Source organism: Pituophis catenifer, unplaced genomic scaffold (genome assembly GCF_029215685.1).
Source record: "Pituophis catenifer annectens isolate HBS135680 unplaced genomic scaffold, rPitCat1.0.hap2 SCAF_2, whole genome shotgun sequence".
Taxonomy (NCBI): domain Eukaryota; kingdom Metazoa; phylum Chordata; class Lepidosauria; order Squamata; family Colubridae; genus Pituophis; species Pituophis catenifer.
Genome location: NW_027256882.1, coordinates 215773635 through 215795125, shown reverse-complemented (window position 1 = coordinate 215795125; position 21491 = coordinate 215773635). Strand labels below are relative to the sequence as shown.

Sequence of the window (21491 nt, the reverse complement as noted above, 5' to 3'; positions counted from 1 at the left end):
AGCAGTTTGCTGCAGCTGTCCAAAAAACCAACACGATCCTAAGCTGCATTAACAAAGGTATAGAATCAAAATCACATGAAGCGTTTAGTACCACTTTATAAGGCTACACTTGGAAAACTGCATCCAGTTTTGGTCACCACAATATAAAAAAGATATTGAGACTCTGGAAAGAGTACAGAGAAAACTGACAAAGATGGTTAGGGGATTGGAGGCCTATGAAACTATAATGAAAACCGGTTGCAGGAATTGGGTATGCCTAGTTTAATGAAAAGAAGGATTAGGGCTGACATAACAATGTTCAAATATCTAAGAGGCTGGGAGCATCTGTTACTCCCAAATGCACATTAAAATGCAAATTATGTCATTCACAATTTACATCATTTGTGTAATGACATCATTACACAAATTACGTAATGTGTAATGTGCATCAATCTGCATAATGATGTCATTACTATCTCATCAACACAACTTCAAAGAAAATGTATTTATCCATTATTGGGGGGGGTGTCAGGGAGGAGGATGTCTAAATTTTGTCTGGGTCTAAATGTTACAAGTTCAATTGCTGTTATCTTTTTGTGTAGCAAATTTAATTTAACAATGCTGACAAAGATGGAAGATAATTAACCCGTACAGAGACATGGGTGGCATGTAAATTTAGTAAATAAATGAAATGTCTTCTTAACCAATTCATCTCAACTATATAAAAAATCATCTAGGTGCAGGCAATTTTATACGCCTTTATTTCCTATTCCTTTAAGAAGCAGACAAATAGCGTGTTGTCTTTGCAACTAAGTAATTTTATGCAAAAGACACTGTCAGCCCATACAACTATTTTTTGAATATATTTTAAAGCTCATTTCTCATATTGTAGCTCACAAGAGATATTAATCCATCTTCTAAGGGAATGTGACACTGTTCTGCCATTCACAAGTAATGCTATTAGAAATGTTCAATAGAGGGCATATATTATGTAAAATTGCAAACGCCTGTTGTTTACATACCTGTGATTTTGTCCCTTACAAGTTTGCAGGATTCTATTTCACCAATGCTCCCAAACAGACTTTTGAGCTCTTCTTGTGTCATATTCTGAGGGAGATAGTTGACTATTAAATTGGTTTTGCTGTCCTCTGTGTTCCCAGAATCAACTGGTGATGAGCAGTTGTTGTTTATGGTAGTAGGGCCATTGGCTGTGTTATTGCAAGTTGGCCCATTAGACAGTTGTGTTTCCATGGCAGCAATTACCTGCTAAAAACAGAGAAAATAGGAACTGTCAGAATTCATATTTCACCATCTATTAGTGATTCTAGCTATGAATTTAAAGCTTTGACATTATGCAAGAGTGCCCAATTGTCAAGACTGCAATTATCGTTCTATAATAAAAACAAAGCTGTTGTAATTCTCTCACAATAAAGCCGATTTAGAAAAAATAAAGCTACAAAGGTTTACTGAAATGTTTTTTCTAAGCCAAAGCTAATTCAGTAAACCCCAAGAAATAACTGGTTAAGTATTAAATTCTGATAAAGTTTCAACGTTGTTCAAATAAATGTCTCATAAAGCTTTCAATAATTATTGCAAATGATGAACTGACAATGACAATCAATAGTAGACTTCATAAAATACATTATTAAAGACAAATGTACTGTTTTGGTTACTTTTCAAATATTAAACTGGATTGGCCACATTAGTTATATTGCTGGCAAAATAAGAGTTTTCTCTTCCAAACTTTGTGATTGACAAGGATTAAGAAGTACCAAATGCTGGAATAACCACATGAACACTTCCTTGCTTCATCACCAATTATTATCAACTACTTTTGACCTCTATTGCTTCTTGCAGTGCCCCCCAAAGCAGTGAATTCAGACCTGTATAACTATGTCTTCAGTTAAAGTGAGCTAATAGAAAACTGAAGTTATTGACAGAAGGGTAAAAGATTTTGTCATTTGAAGCAAGAGCTTTCCTAAATATAGAAAAACTTTTATTTTAGGAATGCTACTGTAGAAAACCTGTTAGCTATTATTTCCAGATAAGAATGGAATTTAAATTTTAATCAAATCTGAAAAGACAGAATTCATTTTAGAAGTCAAGAACTAGTTTAGTGTGCCCATAATATTGCTTCAAGAAGGAACTCAGCCTCAGATTCTGCTCAGCTGGCCTTTTGATAATCCATTATTTTCAATCTTAGGTAGTTTAATAAAGTCCAAATTATTATCTCGGTAAAAAAAAATGGAACAACAATACTTGGAAATTATAAATATTACCCTTGAAAAAGGGAAGGTAGGAGATTATGAGCTATCAACCCGAGAATGACCAATTCCGGGATAATGAGGCATGCCTTCAATGTTTGTTTTAAGAGGTCCAAATATCTTCTAATGAACACTCCTTTCAGTTCCTCTAACATATGCTCCCTTATGAACCTCTTTCCTCTGATTTCAAAACAGAACTGAATTGTTCGTGTACAAACTATCCAAGGATATTTTAAGCAGTTTGTTATTCAAATGTTCCTCTGTATCATGCAGAACATATGGGCCACAATATTGCAGACTGAAGCTTTCTAGAAAGTTATTTTAAGCATTATTAAACTGATCTTTTCTTAAAGGATAACTAACCATCTTCACATATCTGCATATTTATTTTTGTGCTTAGATGGCAAGAATGAAATCCTAAAGCAACATTCAAATGAACAGCTGTAATACCCTATATAATCTGAAATTACGGTGTCTCAGTTACAGAACCATCTGCTACTCAAAATAAAACATACCAATATTCTATCTTTTAAAGAAATATACCCTATCCGTAAATAAAGTTTTCACCTGTTGGAAAAATAGGTTTTTCAGCAGCTTTGAATTTTAGTTTTTTATTTCCAGCCAAGAAAATTTATGATTCAAATGGAACTCTATAATTTCTTTAGTAACCAAAAAAATACACAATGTAAAGTCATTTCCAGAGTTATGGTTATTCAGCATTCAGACCATACCAAAGCAGATTTAATACAAACTCTGTTCTTTTTATTAGAAAATTGTACTGGAGCAAAACTCAAGTTATTATGAAGAAAGGTAGCATTAGAAAAAGTTGTATCTATATTTACAAGTTTCAAGTATGCCATGAACCTTGCCCCAAGCCAGAATATAGTCTAATAGCTATGCCAGAACTTGTAAGAGAGCGTACAAAATTAATTCAAATATAATTTAAAGTGTTTGGTATGGCCTCAGCACTAGTGCAACATGTTAATAATAGCCTACAGAATTTAAGAAAAATCCCACAGACCCCAGTCCAAGGCTCTGCTGCCCACGAACCACTTCTAAGCAGAGAAGCCACATCACACAGTCTGACTGCCATGTTAGTTTGGAGTTGCCGTCTGCAATATGGACACAAAAAGTACCATATGTTAGATTAGCAAGATAATGCAACAAATCAGTTCGTACAAATTTACATTAATTGTATTGATATTCCCAGCACGTCCATGCAGTGTGGCTTAATAGAATTTCAGGCAATTCCAATCTAATCTTTTCAAATTCATTCAAAGTCTTTTTCTTTCAGGAATTAAGATATTTTTAGAAGCCGGGTTTAAAAGAGCAGAACAAACTAATTACTTTGCATCCATCTTTAAACCTATATACCGACATATGGCTACAAGAACTCTATCTCAGCTAAACAAAGATCTGGTGCTGAAAAACAAATCGGTTGGGTGAGGTAGAAATAATGGCAAAAATATACAGCTGGATTATTTAATTTTTTGTGCCAGAGATTGCTTTCATAGTAACCTTTTATGAAGTTTGTGAGATTACATCAATTGCTGTCCAGCTCTGTAGACTAACCTGTTTGCACAGTTATGCCATAACATCAATATCATTGATTGTATGAATTCAATTGATGTTGCAACTGAAAGTTTAATTCAGTATTTATTTACAGACAAAGTTTAAAGACTCGAGCAGTATTACTGAAATAATTGAGCTGATAAAATATAGAAACGTCTTCAATAATATGCTGTCCCACACAAATTATAAAACCAGACATCTGAATTTTGCACAGCTAGAAAGGGACTAATGCATCAGCATGCCACTTACATAACATGTCATGATTTTAACATAACCTTGTAAGATGGAAAGCTAACACTGATATCTATATTAATTCCCTGAGGTTTCTGAGGCACCATTGTTCTGAAAACCAGTCACTGGGCCACACCTTAAATTCACATGGCTCATTTGATGGTTTTATAAATTTATATGGTTATTTATAATAAGTAGGTTATTTGTAGGAAGAAATAAAATGACTGATTAAGACAGGCCTTCTTATGGATCCACCCAAAAAATATTACCCATTTTCTTTGGCCAAAACAAAATCTGCCAGATCCAAAGTTTGAATAATGTTTACTTCCATTACAAATTTATTTTAAAATTAAAGCATTACTTGCAACAGAACTACATACTGATTCATTCAAGCAGTTAGATATTAGCAAAAGGGTTTTTTTTCACCCCTTCTAAATGCAGAAATGCACACACACTACTGTAAAACAGTGAATCTCTAAGGACAGAAGTTCCACGTAGAATATGAATTAGATAAACTGAGAAAAATCCAGCATGAAATGGAATACATTCCAACCAAAATTGAATTTATTAGTTGACTGTATAATACCTTGACAAACTCTAATAAAACAGCAGTACATTTTGTGTTCTATCATTGGCGATATTATCTGGTCAATATATCTGTATCATCACGTCCTCTCATTCCTCCAAAGAAGTAAAAGTTATTGCCAATTTTCTTTGTCAACATGGGCCTCAGTGTTACAGCAAGAAAAGTTTAGATTTAGCACATCATAGCAGTTCAAAGACATAAATGGGTAATCAACTGCCGAGTATTTTATCTCATTAAGAATGTCAATCAGAGTTTTGTTTTGTGGCTTTCAAGTCAGTTTTTGACTCCTGGTGACTGCTTGGGCAAGTTCCTGGATATTTCTTGGCAAAGATTTTTGGGAAGTGATTTGCCATTGCTTCTTTCCCAGGCCTGAGTGTGTGTGTGACTGGCGAAAGGGCACCCATCTGGCTTTGTGCCCACTACAGGATTATAACTCAGAGTCTCCCAGTTTCTAGCATGGTGACTGAAACATCACATCAAACCAGGGTTATACCCAGTGGTGGTATTCAGCCAGTTCTATCCGGTTCAAGTAAACCGGAAGCATGTCCCGTTTTTGACGCTCTGCGCATGTGTGGAAGGCCCTCACATTTGCGAACCATTAGCGAAGGTAAGTGAATACCACCCCTGATTATACCTATGTTACCCCGGTAAAATCCACTAATAATTAACCGGGGGGGGGGGCAGAAGATTAAAAATAGTTCACATGATTCACTATGGAAGAAAAAGAAAGCAAGCTTTTATAATTGGAAAAATATCATTTGGTAAGATTCTGCATTAGACCAATTTGCAACACCTTTTGTTACGTTGGTGCCATATAATTCTTTCCTTTAAATGTAAATATAATATACTTGAAAAGCAGCATGCTTCTTTAAGCATGCTCCTTTTTTAAAGAAAGCCTAATCCTTGAAAAACTGCAGGGAAAGTTTCCTAGAACAACAGAAAAGAATGCAAAACATCAATAGGCCTAATCTTAAATTCTGTCAATATGCATAGAAGCAACACTAGTTATAACTTAAGACTAAAGAAAATACATCTGGGCAATTAGCTGCTTTCAAAAAATACATTCTTTCACAACTAATCATTACACAAACACACACAGACACACAACTAACTAAGAACTAAAGAGTTTACATTTGACTGTAGTTACTGAACTGGAATATATAGTTGGGAGAAAATGGGAGATATACCAAACATCTATAAAAGAAAGGATAAAAATGCCAACACCAAATAAAGATTTCTTCTTGAAATCAGTTACTTCTTACATCCTGGAAACCTGGATCACAAACTGTTAACTCTCCCTTTGAAATCTGATAAATATTTAGGAAACAAAAATATATTAGAACTATAGTAGGAATACAATAACATGTTAGGCAAAGTCAAGAATTCTAAAAATATATATATAGTTTTTTTCAGAATGGTAGAAATGGGGATTTAGTAGGATTTCCGAGATAGAGAAGAAGAAAAGCTGGCACTGTCATTTGGGTGATATATTTTAATATTTGAAAACACCTATAGTATCAACTTTATCATCCTATTTATAAAAGCTTTAGTACCAAAGTAGGGAAGGATGGATTTTATCCAAATAGAAATTTAACTGGATAGGAAATTAATACTATAGCCACTCTCATAAATAAAAACCAAATTAAATATTTTGCAACTAGCATACAAACTAAGGTTTTGGATTAAGAGTGAGACTCAGGACTCGCTCTTAGCCCAAACTAAAGAAGCTCTATTTAGGAAACCTTGAACTCCTGGATATCAACACAATAAATAAATAAATAAACTAGACAATAATCTAAATCTTATGCAGTTTCTGACCATTTTATATATCTGTGTATTTGCTTGAGGCACCTAAACAAAATGAAATTCAAACTTAAAGGCACATTAATCTTCAAGTCAGCATTAAAAGACCCACCAGAGTCAAAGTTAATTTATGATTGGTAAGTCTTCAACTTGTAATATATTTCATTTATCTGCATTGTTGAAGCTCAGGGGTAAAGCTCATACTTCCAGCAGAAAAACTGAATCCTTAATATGTGCAGATGTGGCTAAAAAACAGGTTAGAAATCCAGGAAAATTATATATAATACTAAGCAAGTTGGATCAAACATGTCAGCCTTACAATGGCTATGAATACTGGCAAACTTACAATAGCTACCAAGAACATGTATGTAGGACTACAAGAATGCTGGGGTTTATCACTATCATCATAATCACCATAAATCAGAAATGGAAAACAATGTCTGGTTTCATATATAGGTATGCATGATTAGACCAAAAATTTCAGCACAATATTCTATCATAGATACTATGCCCAGTTTTGAGAAATTCACAGGCCACGAATATGCTGTGAAACAGCAATCTTTACCATTACGTTGCATTGGGTATTTCCATATTTTAATGTTTTTTTAGAAAGATATTCATCCTCTACATAATAATTTTATCCACATTTCTCTCATGTGTCATTTCACTTTCTATTTGCCATTTCCTCCTCTAACTTAGAATCTCAAACACTGTAATCCTTTTTAGCATGCAAAAGTGACTTAAGCGCCTTAATAAATCTGATTCTCCATTTCAATATATTTTCCAGCTCTACACTATCCTTTGAGGTATGAGAGGAACATACTGCATTGCAAAGGTGGGTGTTATATGCATTTTAATGTAGATAACAGTTTCATTTGCAATAAATGACTTTTTATTTTTAATGATTCCCCATATGGAACTAAAATGTCTTCAGTCACTAAACACTGAGTGGCTGTTTCACAGAGATATGCTACAAAACATTTCAAGTCAGTCATCAACAGCCCTTACCATTAAGATTTGTTTTTCACATCAATAAACATCTATTTATATATGTCCTTGGAAAACTTTCAAAACCGTTGCTTTGTTTGTTTCCTCCTCATTCCTCCCCTCTATATATTTGAGAACATTAGCAGATTTGAACCCCTTATTGCTCAATCTAACACAAAGTCATTTATCAAACAGCAATCCCAGTAACATGTTGCTGTTTATAATCTTTTATAAAACTGTAGTTATTCCACCTTTATTTTCTGTTAAACAATTAGAATTCAGTTAAGAATACCATCACCTGTTGCCCTTGGCTACCAGCATTTTTCAACAATTCTTGAAAAGCAATAACCAAAGCCCTTTTGAAAAATCCAGATAAATAAATGACTAGAGGACATTATTTTTATTCACTGCATGCTGCCGTATTCAAAGAATATTTTTTAAAAATTACTTAAGCAAGCCTTACATTTGCAGAAGCGCATGTTTCTTCTGCATTCTTCAACAAGACATGTTATATACAGTATGTGCTATAATTGGAAAAGCTAGTGTTTTACAATACCTGCATATCTCCATTTTAAAATCAGCGTTTATATAGGGAAATCCTCATTTCTCTAATAAAAAAACTTTCATTACATTGGGAAGAAAGTTTTCTCACTTTTTAATTAAGAAATTTCAGAAGGGTACCATTTAGACTTGGTGAATTGCGAACAATTTGTTAGCAAGATCCAGAAAGAGGATCTCTTTTCATTATTACTACCTCAGTTTAGTCCAATTTTATTCAGTATTTCCCTCAGGCTGTCTTCTTACTATTCTTTCCTACCCTGTAAGATCCGGAATGAAAACAGAACCAGAGATTTCTCTGAAGTCTTCTTTAAAATCCAAGAGATCAACATTATTGCTTTCGTTTCCATTCACTGAATATATTTTAAGGTTCTAGAAGTTAATATTATTTGCAACTGCTTCCATGCACTTTTTTTTTTTTTTACTTTTTAAATTCCCTGTGTTAAGGTCTATGTTACTGTTTGTTCTTTGAGGAATATTTTATTTTTCTTCTAACAAAATCCTTGATACCACACAACTCTCATATTGATGATTCCTGGGTTTCCTGATACCTATTTATTGTATACATTCTAATTCAGGGGTCTCCAACCTTGTCAACTTTCAGACTTGTGGACTTCAACTCCCAGAATTCCTCAGCCAGCTCTGTTCTAATTGATCATCCATTGTTGGGCATGTCTCCCTACTTTTCAATTAATCCCTCATTTCTTTTTGAGTTAAATGTGACTTTCTTGATCATTCTACCTATGCTTAAATTTATCAGTACCACAGTTATGTAACAAATCACTACAGGAGCAAACATCTTGCACAATGTGTTTTGAAGTCACAGAAAGGCAACCTGAGATTTAACTCTGTTGAATTTTGGACATATTACTGCTGATAACAGACAGTACATTTTTCTGCACTTTGAAACATTAGATGTAAAAACTGTAATGTACACTCTAAGACCAAGATGGTGAATCTATGGCATGTGTGCCCAAAGTGGCATGTGAAGCCATGTTGCCCAGCACGCGCTGCCTTGCCTGTTTGTCTTCTGGGTTTCTGGTGTGCATGCACGTACGATGATCACCTGTCCTTCGCGTACGTGGAAGCGCTGAAAACTAGTCTGCACATGCATGCCAGCCAGCTGATTGTTGGGTGCACATGCACGCCAGAACCCAGAAGTTCGGCTTTTCCAGAGTGCAACCCCTTTACATGCACGGCAGTGCCGAAAATCGGCCTGCTCACGCGCGCTGGCCGGCTGATCATTGGGCACGCATGCACGCTATGACCTGGAAGTTCGGCTTTTCTGGAGCGCAGCCCCGATGAGCGCACATGCACGCACACGTTTCAACGTGACCTTTTTGGCATTCGTGCCGAAAAGGTTCTCTATCACTGCTCTAAGACATGTTTCATGATAGAAACATTCTTTAGAGGGGAAATTTTTTTTTAAAAGCCCTACTCATATAACCAATACTGCCGAATTCAATCCCTAGCCTGCTAAAGTAAGGAGTCAGCTACTAAGACTACTCATTACTGATTTAGGGCACCTAGAAATGTAATCCCTTTAACTGTGACCAGATTACATATTGGTAATTCAACTGGAAGGTGCATGGTAATGGTAATTTAAGAATATAAATTAATTCATTTTGTCCTCGTGATTTCTTCTTTGATTTTATTCACAATCTTAAATTCACCCTGAACATTCTGTCAGGATGTCTAAAGCATATCCTCAGCAGTAGCCTCTCTGTGAGCCTCTTTTTAAAAGAATTATGTGGAGGAGTGTTTTTAAGCCTTTAGGTTTTTATTATTATTATTATTGATCATCGCACAGTCAGCCAGATGTTCAGACTGGGTTTGGCATTTTTGTCTACCTATGGAGTCCTTACCAAGGACCTGGGATAGGCAAATCTGGTGTTACAGATATCGTCACAGGATAGAAGCTGTTCCAAGTAAAGCTGCCTTCTGCAATTGACTGATGGCAAATTTGTAAATGCCTATGGTGTTCATGGTCAAGAGTGCGTATAGTCAAGGCTATGGTTTTCCCAGTTGCAATGTATGCCTGTGAAAGTTGGACCATAAGAAAGGCTGAGTGCCGAAGAATTGAGGCCTTTGAACTATCGGTCAGTCCTAGAGGAGATCAACCCTGACTGCTCTTTAGAAGACCAGACACTGAAGATGAAACTCAAATATTTTGGCCACCTAATGAGAAGGAAGGACTCACTGGAGAAGAGCCTAAAGCTGGGAAAGATTGAGGGCAAAAGAAGAAGGGGACGACAGAGAATGAGGTGGCTGGATGGAGTCACTGAAGCAGTAGGCGTGATCTTAAATGGACTCCAGAGGATGGTAGAGGACAGGAAGGCCTGGAGGAACATTGTCCATGGGGTTGCGATAGGTCGGACACGACTTCGCAACTGACAACAACAAAAATGGTGTTCAAGTGATGCTCCAGTTGTTTTGGAATTACACCCAAGGCGTCTATTACTATTTGTACTACCCTTGCTTGCCTTTGCCATAGTTGTTCTATTTCTGTTTGTAGGTCTTTGTATTTTGTTATCTTCTCCAGTTCTTTCTCTTCTATTCTGCTGTCTCCAGGCACTGCCATATTCACTATTCAGACTTTTTGTCTTTCTTATCGACAACTGTTAAGTACGGGGTGTTATGCAGCAGGTTGTTGTTGTTATTGTAGTTCTTAATGTACCTGATGGCAAATGCTTTTTCATGCACTCTTACAAAAGTAATATAAAGAAATTATAACCCACTGTATCTTTTTATTTCACTGTATTATAGATTTATATGCCCATTCTCACATTACTACAAATTTCTACTCCATTGACAATAGATGAACAATCCCAGAAAAGAATAAAACATATTTTAAAAAGATAAATACAATATGAAATTAAAAAAATAAAACAATTAATATACCATATGTTTAGAACCATAAACCATGTTAAAGTTCTACAACACAGGACATCGGGAGGAAAAAGAACAGAAGGCACAACAGCACAGACTTAACCACAGTTATGGGTGAACAGATACATCATAAGCTGGCACCAAACATTCACAAGGCTTGATGCCAACTAAAACTAAACAGAGAAAAAAAATTGTTTCACTTGGTGTTTCGACAAAGAATACCTTCTGGCTACCATATAGCCAAAGCTTGGAAAACTTAGTATGCTCAAGAAGGAATCTCCACTAGAATGTACTTGCAAATCAGGCGCACGGAGAAAATTTATATAATCCCAATCTGAAGTTGCATCATTTTACTATATTGTTACAAGGAGTTACAGCAGGGCTGAAATCCAGCAGATTCTGACAGGTTCTGGAGAACCGGCAGCGAAAATTTTGAGCAGTTCGGAGAACCGGTAGTGGAAATTTTGAATAGTTCAGTGAACTGGCAAATGCCACCTCTGGCTGGCCCCTGAGTGGGATGGGAATGGGGATTTTGCAGTATTCTTCCCGCGCCACACCCACCAAGCCACACCATGCCCACCAAGCCACGCCCACAGAATTGGTAGTAAAAAAATTTGGATTTCACCACTGAGTTACAGGCATTCTAAGGAGGGGAAGGACCAGTGGTCATGCATGGGTTAATGACCAGATCACACCGATCGAGTCAGACAGGAGATAAGCTCCTCCTGCTGCTGCTGCTTCCCAGCTTTCTGACTCGATCTGCTAGTGATCAGACGCACCCTCCACTGCTCCTTTAGAATCAAATTCAAAAATAATTCATTATAATTTAAAAAATTGTTAATTGAACACTCATAGTTTAAACCACAATTGTTTCGTTCTCTTTTACATAAGGCTAAGCTGACCACCCGGCTGGGTGCATCACAACCTTCTTCCAGAGAGACTGATCCCTCAGTTCTCCTTTTTGAAGAACCAGTGGTAGAGACGGAGGAAATCCCAGGACCTAAATTGTTCAGGGAAGTATTAAAGAAACAGTGGGCAAGTCCAGCCTCGGGGTCAAACCCCAATCAATTGGATAGGCGTATGTATAATCTTGCCCCGGAATTGGCTAACCTGTTCCAAATTCCTACTGTGGACCCACCTGTAGCTGCTATGTCCTCTTCTTCCAATCTAGCTGACCTCCCGAGGATAGCCTCCGGCCAGAGGATAAACGCCTTGAACATTCGTTGGTCAAGGCACATCAGGCTTCAGCCTGGGCAGCCAAATCCTCTCTGGCATCATCATTTTTTAACAGGGCTGCCATCCTGTGGCTAAAGCAATTACACCATAGACTTCCAGTCTCAGACACTAGATCCCATCAGGATATTAACAAAATTCTGGCAGCCCTGGAATTTTCCGCGGACGCAACACTTAACTCGTCCCGTTTCGCGGCCAAGTTGATTGGTTCCTCTGTGACCTCTCAACGTTTGTTATGGCTCCGTAATTGGCAGGCGGACGCCAAATACATGTGGCGTTTGGCCACTTCCAAATTTGACGGTCCTTCCCTTTTTGGGGCTCCCTTGGAACCATTGTTAGTCGAGACCAAAGACAAGTGACGTATCCTTCCCTCTGTATCTAGACGATCGGAGCACCGGAATTCCTCTACCTCGTTTCGTTCCTTTAGTTCCTTCAATTCCTATTCGGGGGCTCGCTCTTCCAGGTCCTTTCCGGCCCGCTTCCGACCTCCAGACCGCCAGGGCCCGCAGAATCAGAGAGGGCAATCCAGGCGTTCTTTCCGGGGTGGCCGGGGGCGCCTGTATAACAGGTCCCGCTAACTGCACGTCCGATCCTCCCATTGGGGGCCGCCTGGCTCTCTTTGCCAGCCAATGGGAGTCCACCTCCTCGGAGGCTTGGGTCAGGGAGACAGTCAGGTGGGGCCTCTCCCTGGAATTTCTCTCCACCCCTCCCGACAGGTTTCTCCGATTCCCTCTTTCTAGGGATCGGCAGAATTGGCTCCTGCTGGCAACAGCCATCCAACATCTTCTAGATATTCGAGCCATTGAACATGTTCCTCAGGAGCAGCACGGACAGGGTTTTTATTCTCGTCTGTTCATCATTCAGAAATCTTCGGGGGGCTGGAAAGCTATTCTAGACCTCAAGTCTTTGAACCGCTGGATTCCTTACCGGCGGTTCAAGATGCAGTCTCTCCAATCCATCCTGGGGACTTCCTCTCGTCTATCGACTTGACGGAAGCATACTTACATGTTCCTATCCATCTGGCTTACTCTAAATTTCTCAGGTTTTGTCATGCGGGTCGCCACTATCAGTACTGTGCCCTTCCATTTGGCCTTTCCTCGGCTCCCCGAGTTTTCACCAAATTAATGGCCACCATAGTGGCCCACCTCCGAGCTCGACCGGTCCGTATCCAATGTTACTTGGATGACCTTCTCATTCTCTCGAGCTCGGAGGTCCGGGCACGGCAAGATCTGGACTCCACCATCCAGGTCTTGACGGCTCATGGTTTTTCCATCAATAAAACCAAGAGTCATACTGTACCAACCACTCGCATTCAACACCTTGGGGCTGTTATTGATACGGTTGAGAGCAGGGTCTTCCTCTCCGAGGAACGTCTGGCCAGCCTGCGGTCCCTGGTCCGTTCCGTCGCTCAGGGGTCTCCCTTATCCCTGGCGCCTCTTTCTCAACTCTTGGGGAAGATGGTCTCATGCATCGGCATCGTGCCATGGGCCCGTCTTCACTGCAGAGCCCTGCAGTGGTTTCTTCTCCCGTATCAAAAGTCCTTCTAAAAGACTTGTTCACCTTAACTCGAGTGTGCTTCAGTCCCTCCGATGGTGGTCATCCCAAGCCCTTCTCAAGGGGAGGGAGTTCAGGGAATCCGACCCCATCATTCTGACTACCGACGCCAGTCTACAAGGCTGGGGGGCCCATGTCCAGTCCCATATGGCCCAGGGGTTCTGGTCTCCAGAGGACAGGGCTCACAACATAAACTGGTTAGAACTCCGGCCCATTCATCTGGCCCTACGAGTCTTCAAAGACACGGTCAAGAACCGCCATGTACTTGTCCGCACAGACAACGTAGCCACCAAGGCTCATGTAAACCGCCTAGGGGGGACCCGCTCTCGCCAACTTATGGAGGAAGCCGAGAGGTTGGGAGCCTGGGTGGAGGACAACTTGAGATCCCTTCGGGCATCTCATATCTCCGGACTGAACAACATGCAAGCGGACTGGTTGAGCCGGTCAACCATGGACCATGGCGAATGGCAACTGGACCCGGCTCTTTTCCTGCGCATCACTCATCTGTTCGGATCTCCAGCAGTAGACCTGTTCGCGACGAACAAGAATCGCCAGACAATCAGGTTCTTTTCCAGGTTCCCGGATCCACAGGCGGAGGCGACAGATGCTCTTCACTGCACGTGGCCGAACGATCTCCTCTACGCCTACCCTCCCCTTCCCCTCCTACCCAGAGTCATTCAGAAGCTCCTGGAGGAACAGGCGGAGTTGATCCTGATCGCCCCTCATTGGCCACGTCGGCCTTGGTTTGCCAACCTCCAGGCTCTGTCAGTCAGTCCTCCCTGGCGTCTACCTCCCGACGATGTGATTCTCCGCCAGGGAGGTCTTCGTCACCCGGACACCGCTTGGCTTCAACTGACCGCCTGGCAGTTGAGCAGCAACTTTTAACTGGAACCAACTTGCCCGGACACATGGTGGATACCATCTTGGCTGCTTGTTGTCCAGCAACGATACGGATTTACGGAGCGACTTGGCATTCCTTCAGCAGATGGTGCACATCGCAAGGTTTGGAACCCCGATCAGCGTCCACCGAACAGGTACTGGTTTTCCTCCAGAAAGAGTTGGATGCAGGGCTTGGCCCCAACACCTTACGCAGGCAAGTAGCTGCTTTGTCTTCTATCCTTTGTTGGGGTTCTAGGCAGTCCCTCGCCCATTGTCCTTTAATTCAACTTTTCCTGAGGGGAGCCTCTAACCTTAGACCCCAACCTGTTCACCGGTTTCCCACGTGGAATCTATCCAAGGTTTTGGATGCTCTTACCATTTGAGCCTCTTCGTACGGTGGGACTTCGGTTCCTTTCATACAAGGTCTCCTTTTTAATAGCCATTACGTCAGCTAGGCGCATATCTGAGTTGGCGGGCCTGTCTACAAGGGAGGACCTGTGTGTATTCCATCCAGATAGGGTAGTTCTCCGTTTGGAGAACTTGTCCCCAACGCCGTTCATCCGCCATTACAAGATAGACCGTTTTGCTTCGGCGGAGGCGGCATTTAGACGTCGAGTACTACAGCAAGTGTGCGCGGACCATCCAGATTCATCACGGACGGATCCCCCCCAATAGTTTTGGGCTTTGGCATGTCCCATGCATGACCACTGGTCCTTCCCCTCCTTAGAAAGGGCTTTGTCTTACCTGAAAGCCCGTTCTGAGGACGGAAGGACCAGTGGTCATTCCCACCTCTTCATCCGCTAGTCCGCTTGTCCGTAGCACTCCTACTTTCCTTAATTTCTCTTTAGTTTCAGGATGGCGGGTGCGTCGTCAGACATCGCATTCCTCGTCCGAAAGCTGGAAAGCAGCAGGAGGAGGAGCTTATCTCCTGTCTGACTCGATCGGCGTGATCTGGTCATTAACCCATGCATGACCACTGGTCCTTCTGTCCTCAGAACGGGCTTTCGGGTAAGACAAAGCCCTTTTTCCTCTTTTTAGGACATGTCTCTAAATCTGTCAATTTGGAGCACTTCAAATGTAGTCTGTTTTGGCTTGGGGGTATCTAACATCTACCCAAATACTTAAAACCATTTATTCCTTTCTGAAGTTCTTCTCCATGTGCATTATCCACCTTGAATCTTCCACCTTGTTCTATACCTTACCTTCTTGGACAATCAAACAGATTTCCTTGAATCCCTTTCACTTTAAATATGTTTACTGGTTTCTATCAGTATGTCAAGGATTCATTTTAAAAGAGTCTCCACTATTGTTTTCATTGGAAAGGCCAACAGTGTTGTTCAACAGTAAATTATATAGACATCGTTTACTACTATTTGTTGCTAAGTAAGACATCTGTTAAGTGAGTTTTGCCCCATTTTACGACCTTCCCTGTCACAGTGGTTAAGTGAATCACTGCAGTGAAATTAGTCTCAAAGGTTGTTGAATGAATCTGGCTTCCCCACTGACTTCGCTTGTCAGAAGGTCAAAAAAGGTGGTCACATGACCCACTGCAACCAATCATAAATATGAGTCAATTTGCCATGCATCTAAATTTTGATCACGTGACCATGGGGAGGCTGTAACGGTCGTAAGTGTGAAAAACAATCATAACATAGTTTTTTCATTGAACTTGTAACTTTGAACGATCACTAAACAAATTGTTGTAAGTCAAGGACTACTTGATTCCTGTATCAGATTCCTGTGCCCAGTGACATACAGATGAACTCTCCTCCTTATACCAAGATGTTGAGACTCTAGAAAAATTGCAGAGAAGAGCAACAAAGATGATTAGGGGACTGGAGGCTCAAACATATAAAGAACGGTTGCTGGAATTGGGTATGTCTAGCTTAATGAAAAGAAGGACTAGGTGACATGATAGCAGTCTTCCAATATCTCAGGGGTTGCCACAAAGAAGAGGGAGTCAAACTATTCTCCAAAGCACCTGAAGGCAGGACAAGAAGCAATGGGTGGAAACTAATCAAGGAGAAGCAACCTAGAACTAAGAAAAAATTTCCTGACAGTTAGAACAATTAACCGGTGGAACAACTTGCCTCCAGAAGTTGTGAATTCTCCAACACTGGAAGTTTTTAAGAAGAGATTGGACAACCATTTGTCTGAAATGATATAGGGTTTCCTGCTTGAGCAAGAGGTGGGACTAAAAGACCTCCAAGGTCCCTTCCCTTCCCTTGTCCTGTCATGTCCAGCACCAGGCTTATTTTCATCTGTGCAAATGACCAAGCTGCATTTCAAAAATATTATTTAATGACACTGAATGGTTGAATGACTGGTTAACTCTTCCAAGTTTCCAAAGGCTGACATCAAGAATGAGGGTTAGTGAGTTCCTTCCTATACTAAGACATTCCATGTATATGCTATATATCTGGAAAAAGATTTATAGCAATGTCCAGAAATAAAGTTAGCCAAGGCTTATGAATCTCTATTAAAGTTGCTATTGATGTATGCAGGTAGTCCTTGACCTACAACCACAATGGAAATCAAAATTTTTGTTTCTAAGTGAGACATTTGTTAAATGAATTTTGCCCCCATTTTATGAGCTTTCTTGCCACAGTTGTTAAGTGAATCATTGCAGTTATACAATTGTTAAGTGAATCTGGCTTCCCTGTTGACTTTGCTTGTCAGAAGATCGCCAAAGGTGATTACATGATCCCAGGACACTGCAACCATCATAAATATGAGTCAGTTGCCAAGCGTCTGGATTTTGACCACTTGACTATGGAGATACTGCAACGGTAATCGGTGTGAAAAATGATCATAAGTCACTTTTTTCAGGGCCATTGTAAGTTTCATCACTAAATGAACTGTTGTAAGTCAAGGACTACTTGTACATAAATTGCATATGCCACTCAAGTGATACTTTTCTAAAAACAAAAGGCTTGACCCATCGGCAAATCATCAGAGAAATTTTTAGTGTTTATGTTTCAATTTAAAACACCCTGTTTCAACTGAAAAATGCCCCTTCTACAACTTGAAACAGCTATTTCGTATGCAAAACAAGATGTTTTAAGCACTTTAGTAATGTACTACCCTGTTTCCCCGAAAATAAGACCCAACTGGAAAATAAGGCCTAGCATGATTTTTCAGGATATAAGCCCTACCCCAAAAATAAGACCCTGTTCAGATTGTTAGCAATTAGAGGCCTCTAGTACTAAGACCTAGCCAGAAAATAAGCCATAATGTGTATTTTGGAGCAAAAATTAATATAAGACCGGGTCTTATTTTGGGGGAAACATGGTATGCTTAGAGTAGCTTGTTCCAAGTAGAGTACATCATATTGTTTTGAGCTCAGAACACTTCTAAGATGTTCATAATACTCCATTTCCCACTCAAAACAACACTTTCAAAATAGGGCATTTTGTATTTAGGGCATTTAAAAAATGCTGAGTGATTCTGTTTTAAATATTCTGCACATCTTCAGTACAGCCACTGGAACCAACAATTTCTACAGTCTTTGAGAACAGCTTGTGTTTTTATTCCAAGTAAATATATCTCCATCACAATGGAGACATAAAGGACATTCTTTGAGATCATATGAAATGATAGCATTTCATAATTAGTACACCTCCAGAAAAGAGAGAGATCACCTCAGTCATATCGCTACAGTACAAGCGGGATCTCAACATTAGCTTTGGATAAATAATTAAATTATCTCTGTGTTTTACATCTAAATTCTATCAATAAAATTTCTGTCTCGAATTACACCAACATGTACTGTACTGTTACATTACAATCTACTGGGGAAGCGCAAATGAACTTAGCTAAATTTAACCTACTGAATCACACCTAGCTTCTTAGCAAATTTCAGAAAACTGCAGTAGAGAGAAAGTTAAAAAAAAAAAGAATAAGAAATTACAAATTTTCAACAAACAACAAAACAAACAAAATACAGGATCAAATCAAGAAAAATGTCTATTTTATTCTTAGGATAACAGAGAGGAACCTTGAAAGTAGGGTTTTTTTCCCCATCAAGTTAAATGAAAGAAGGAAAAAAAATAAATGTTTAACAAAGTAGTACCTGAATTTATGACCACAACTGAGCCAAAAATTTATGTTGCTAAGTGAGACGGTTGTTGAGTGAATTTTGCCCATTTTACGACTTTTCTTGCCAAGTTTGTTATTTGAATCACCACAGTTAATTAAGTTGTTAACATGGTTGTTAAGTGAAGCTTCCCCACTGAATTTGCTTGTTGGAAGGTAGCAAAAGGGATCAGATGACCCCATAACACTGCAACAATCATAAATATGAGTCAGTTGCTAAAACGTCTGAATTTTGATCATGTGACCATCAGGATGCTGCAATGTTTGTTAAGTGTGAAAAACTCTCACTTTTTTCAGTGCCGCTGTCATTTCAAATGGTCACTAAATGAACTGTTGTAGGTCGAGAACTACCTGTACTACTCCAACAGAATATGAAATGTCACAAACATATACAAGGTTTTATTCTCCACCAATTAAGCTCCAGAGATGTTGGCATCTCCCATATTCATACTAAACTGAGTTATGTTGAGCCAAATAAATATTTTTTAAAAAAAATATAAATTATTAAAGCTATATAGGGTTACAATCCAAAAATAAATTGACATTGTTAGGCTAGAAGAAGCTGTTGTAATATAATTGGACTCTTTTTTTTCCTCTACACTGATTATGTAACTGCAATATGCTTTTGAAGTACCAAGTACTCCTTTGATAGAATGGGCTTTTAAATGCATCCCTAAAAAAATAACAAGTCATCAAGCATTTCACATACGATGTGCTCGCTCAGCCTAATTATGGGGGGGGGGGAAATCTTTCAAATTCTTTATCTACTATCCCTTGTCATCTCCTCTATTTAAGAACCAGATCCAGTTTTTCCTATCTCTTTTTTGCAGATATAAGCCATATCTCTTTTTTCCCTTTAAGCCAGAGTGCATCAATAAATAAAATGCCTTTGAATTGATAGAAACTAAAATGCAAAACCGTTCGTAATAGAACTTATGAGCAATATTCACAATAAGATATTCTTTTAGCTTTCCAAGAAAAGGCTTTTGACTGCTATGACAAATAGTTCAAAGCATCTGGCCGCTATATGGGAATAAAAGGTTTTCAAAAGCCTGACAGAATTCTGTTAATACTAAAATGAAACAACATAAGCCTCTGAATGAAAGAACTCTCTTCCCAGCAGGGGAAAAAAAATGCAAATTGCATCATTTTTCCATTGGGAATCCTGCAAGTAGTACATCAAATCGCAAAGCCAGCAGCAAAAAGGGTCATCTGTCAAATACCTTGGAACACCTGAGATGTTATTCTCCAAGCTTTTGGATAAGAAGCAGCAAACAGTTCATAAAGGATTCAAGTGGAGTACTTCTAAGAGACCACTTTCTTTCCGAGATAACAGTAAGACACCTGTGTAACTTTAAACTGGTGAGCAGCAATTAAAACAATGCAAAAAAGTGGTTGAAGATTAAAAAATAGGCAAGATATTTTATCACTGAAAAGCTGCAATCTTCCTAGCAACTTCCCCCTCCAGAATTCTACTATTTAGAGACTACTTGTATAAGCAATTAAATAAACCAGAACACTAGCTGTCGTAATTATGCATCAATTCAGAGCCAAGAGAAACAAAAATATGAGGCCTACTCATCAGAAGGCAGGAGAGGAAAAACATGAAAATATATTGTGTATTATTGTTTGGAGGGACTCACCAAAAAGGTTCCAAATTTACATTTACAAATGTGAATTGTCACAACAAGTAATTAGTATTTCCAAAAGTACATCTGTACATTTCATTTTATATAGACAAGGAGCTTACTTGTAACTGAAGAAAATTGGTCTACTAGTTTCCAGGTTGTAAAGTTATAAAGCTTCAACTTTAAAAGGTATCAATAGTTTAAGAATAATGTGCCAATCACAGCCTTCCTAATCCAAATCCTATGCTTTGGGTTTGACAATGAAATATTGGCTAAAATGCAGGAAAAAACACTATGTTACAAAGAAACCATAATAGCCTCTGGATTTTTCAGACTACAGGTCCCATAAATTGCAATGCTTGGACTGCGAGACCTATAAAATAAACAGCTAACGTAACTTAGATGAATGCAGAAATCAGTAGCATTTGGATTAATCAAATTCCCTCATTAAAAAAATGGCACATAACTATTGAATATCAACTTGCAGAGTTGATTTAGTATGTATATATATATCAAGAAAAAAGGAACATCAAGTAATGATGAAGTTTTCACTTGTAATTGAAAATTAGTGGTCGTACTTCAGTCAAGATCTCATTTAGAGGTCTATGCTTATGTCAGAGTTCCAAAAAGTGTAACAGAGACATTAAGAACTCCTAGAGCAAACTGTGCAAACTGTTCTATCTCTAACTATCCCATATGCCAGGGATAATTCTTTTAAGTTTTCTACCATTTTGCAATTCTCTTTATATTAAAACAATATAAATAGACATTGAATGAAGTATGGAACTGAAAATAATGATCAAATAAAAATACCATCCTATTATCCTCAAATCATTTACTTAAGAGTTATTTCTGACTTACATATAAACCTAGTTTATAATTAAGACAGTTGATTGAAAAACTCATTATATATCAAACAGATTGGAGTATCCTGTAATTATCTGAATTTATCTGAATGATGCATTTATATGAATGTTGATTTACCATATGTATTACTATGTTTCCTTTTACCTATTTTACCCAGGACTTATCTCCTGCATTTTATTTATTTTCTATTTTGGATATAGTTGTAAGACTAATCAATCAATAAACTACCTATATATATACCTAGAAAATATATAACAGGTATTTTGTTGAATATTTGAACAAAATTTAATAATCAAGTATGCAATTCCCAAAAAAGGCCTACTGCAGAAAAACATGAATAACCAACATCAATGAGACACCGTATAG

At 38.7% G+C, this 21491-nt stretch overlaps 1 protein-coding gene across 7 annotated transcripts in view; it reads right to left on the bottom strand.

Moving 5' to 3' along the window:
* ELAVL2 (ELAV like RNA binding protein 2) overlaps positions 1–3336 on the bottom strand; it is an 84624-nt gene extending 81288 nt beyond the window's left edge. For 4 of the 7 annotated variants that reach the window (XM_070935521.1, XM_070935519.1, XM_070935524.1 and 1 more), the window contains exons 1-2: positions 3265–3336; positions 1002–1245 (exon numbers count right to left, since the gene is read on the bottom strand). In XM_070935521.1, the coding sequence (XP_070791622.1) occupies positions 1002–1245; positions 3265–3336 (316 nt within the window). Of the gene's footprint in view, positions 1–1001; positions 1258–3264 lie in introns of those variants that run through there. The other 3 variants (XM_070935523.1, XM_070935520.1, XM_070935526.1) reach the window with 2 other exon arrangements.
* Positions 3337–21491: the final 18155 nt, after the last annotated feature.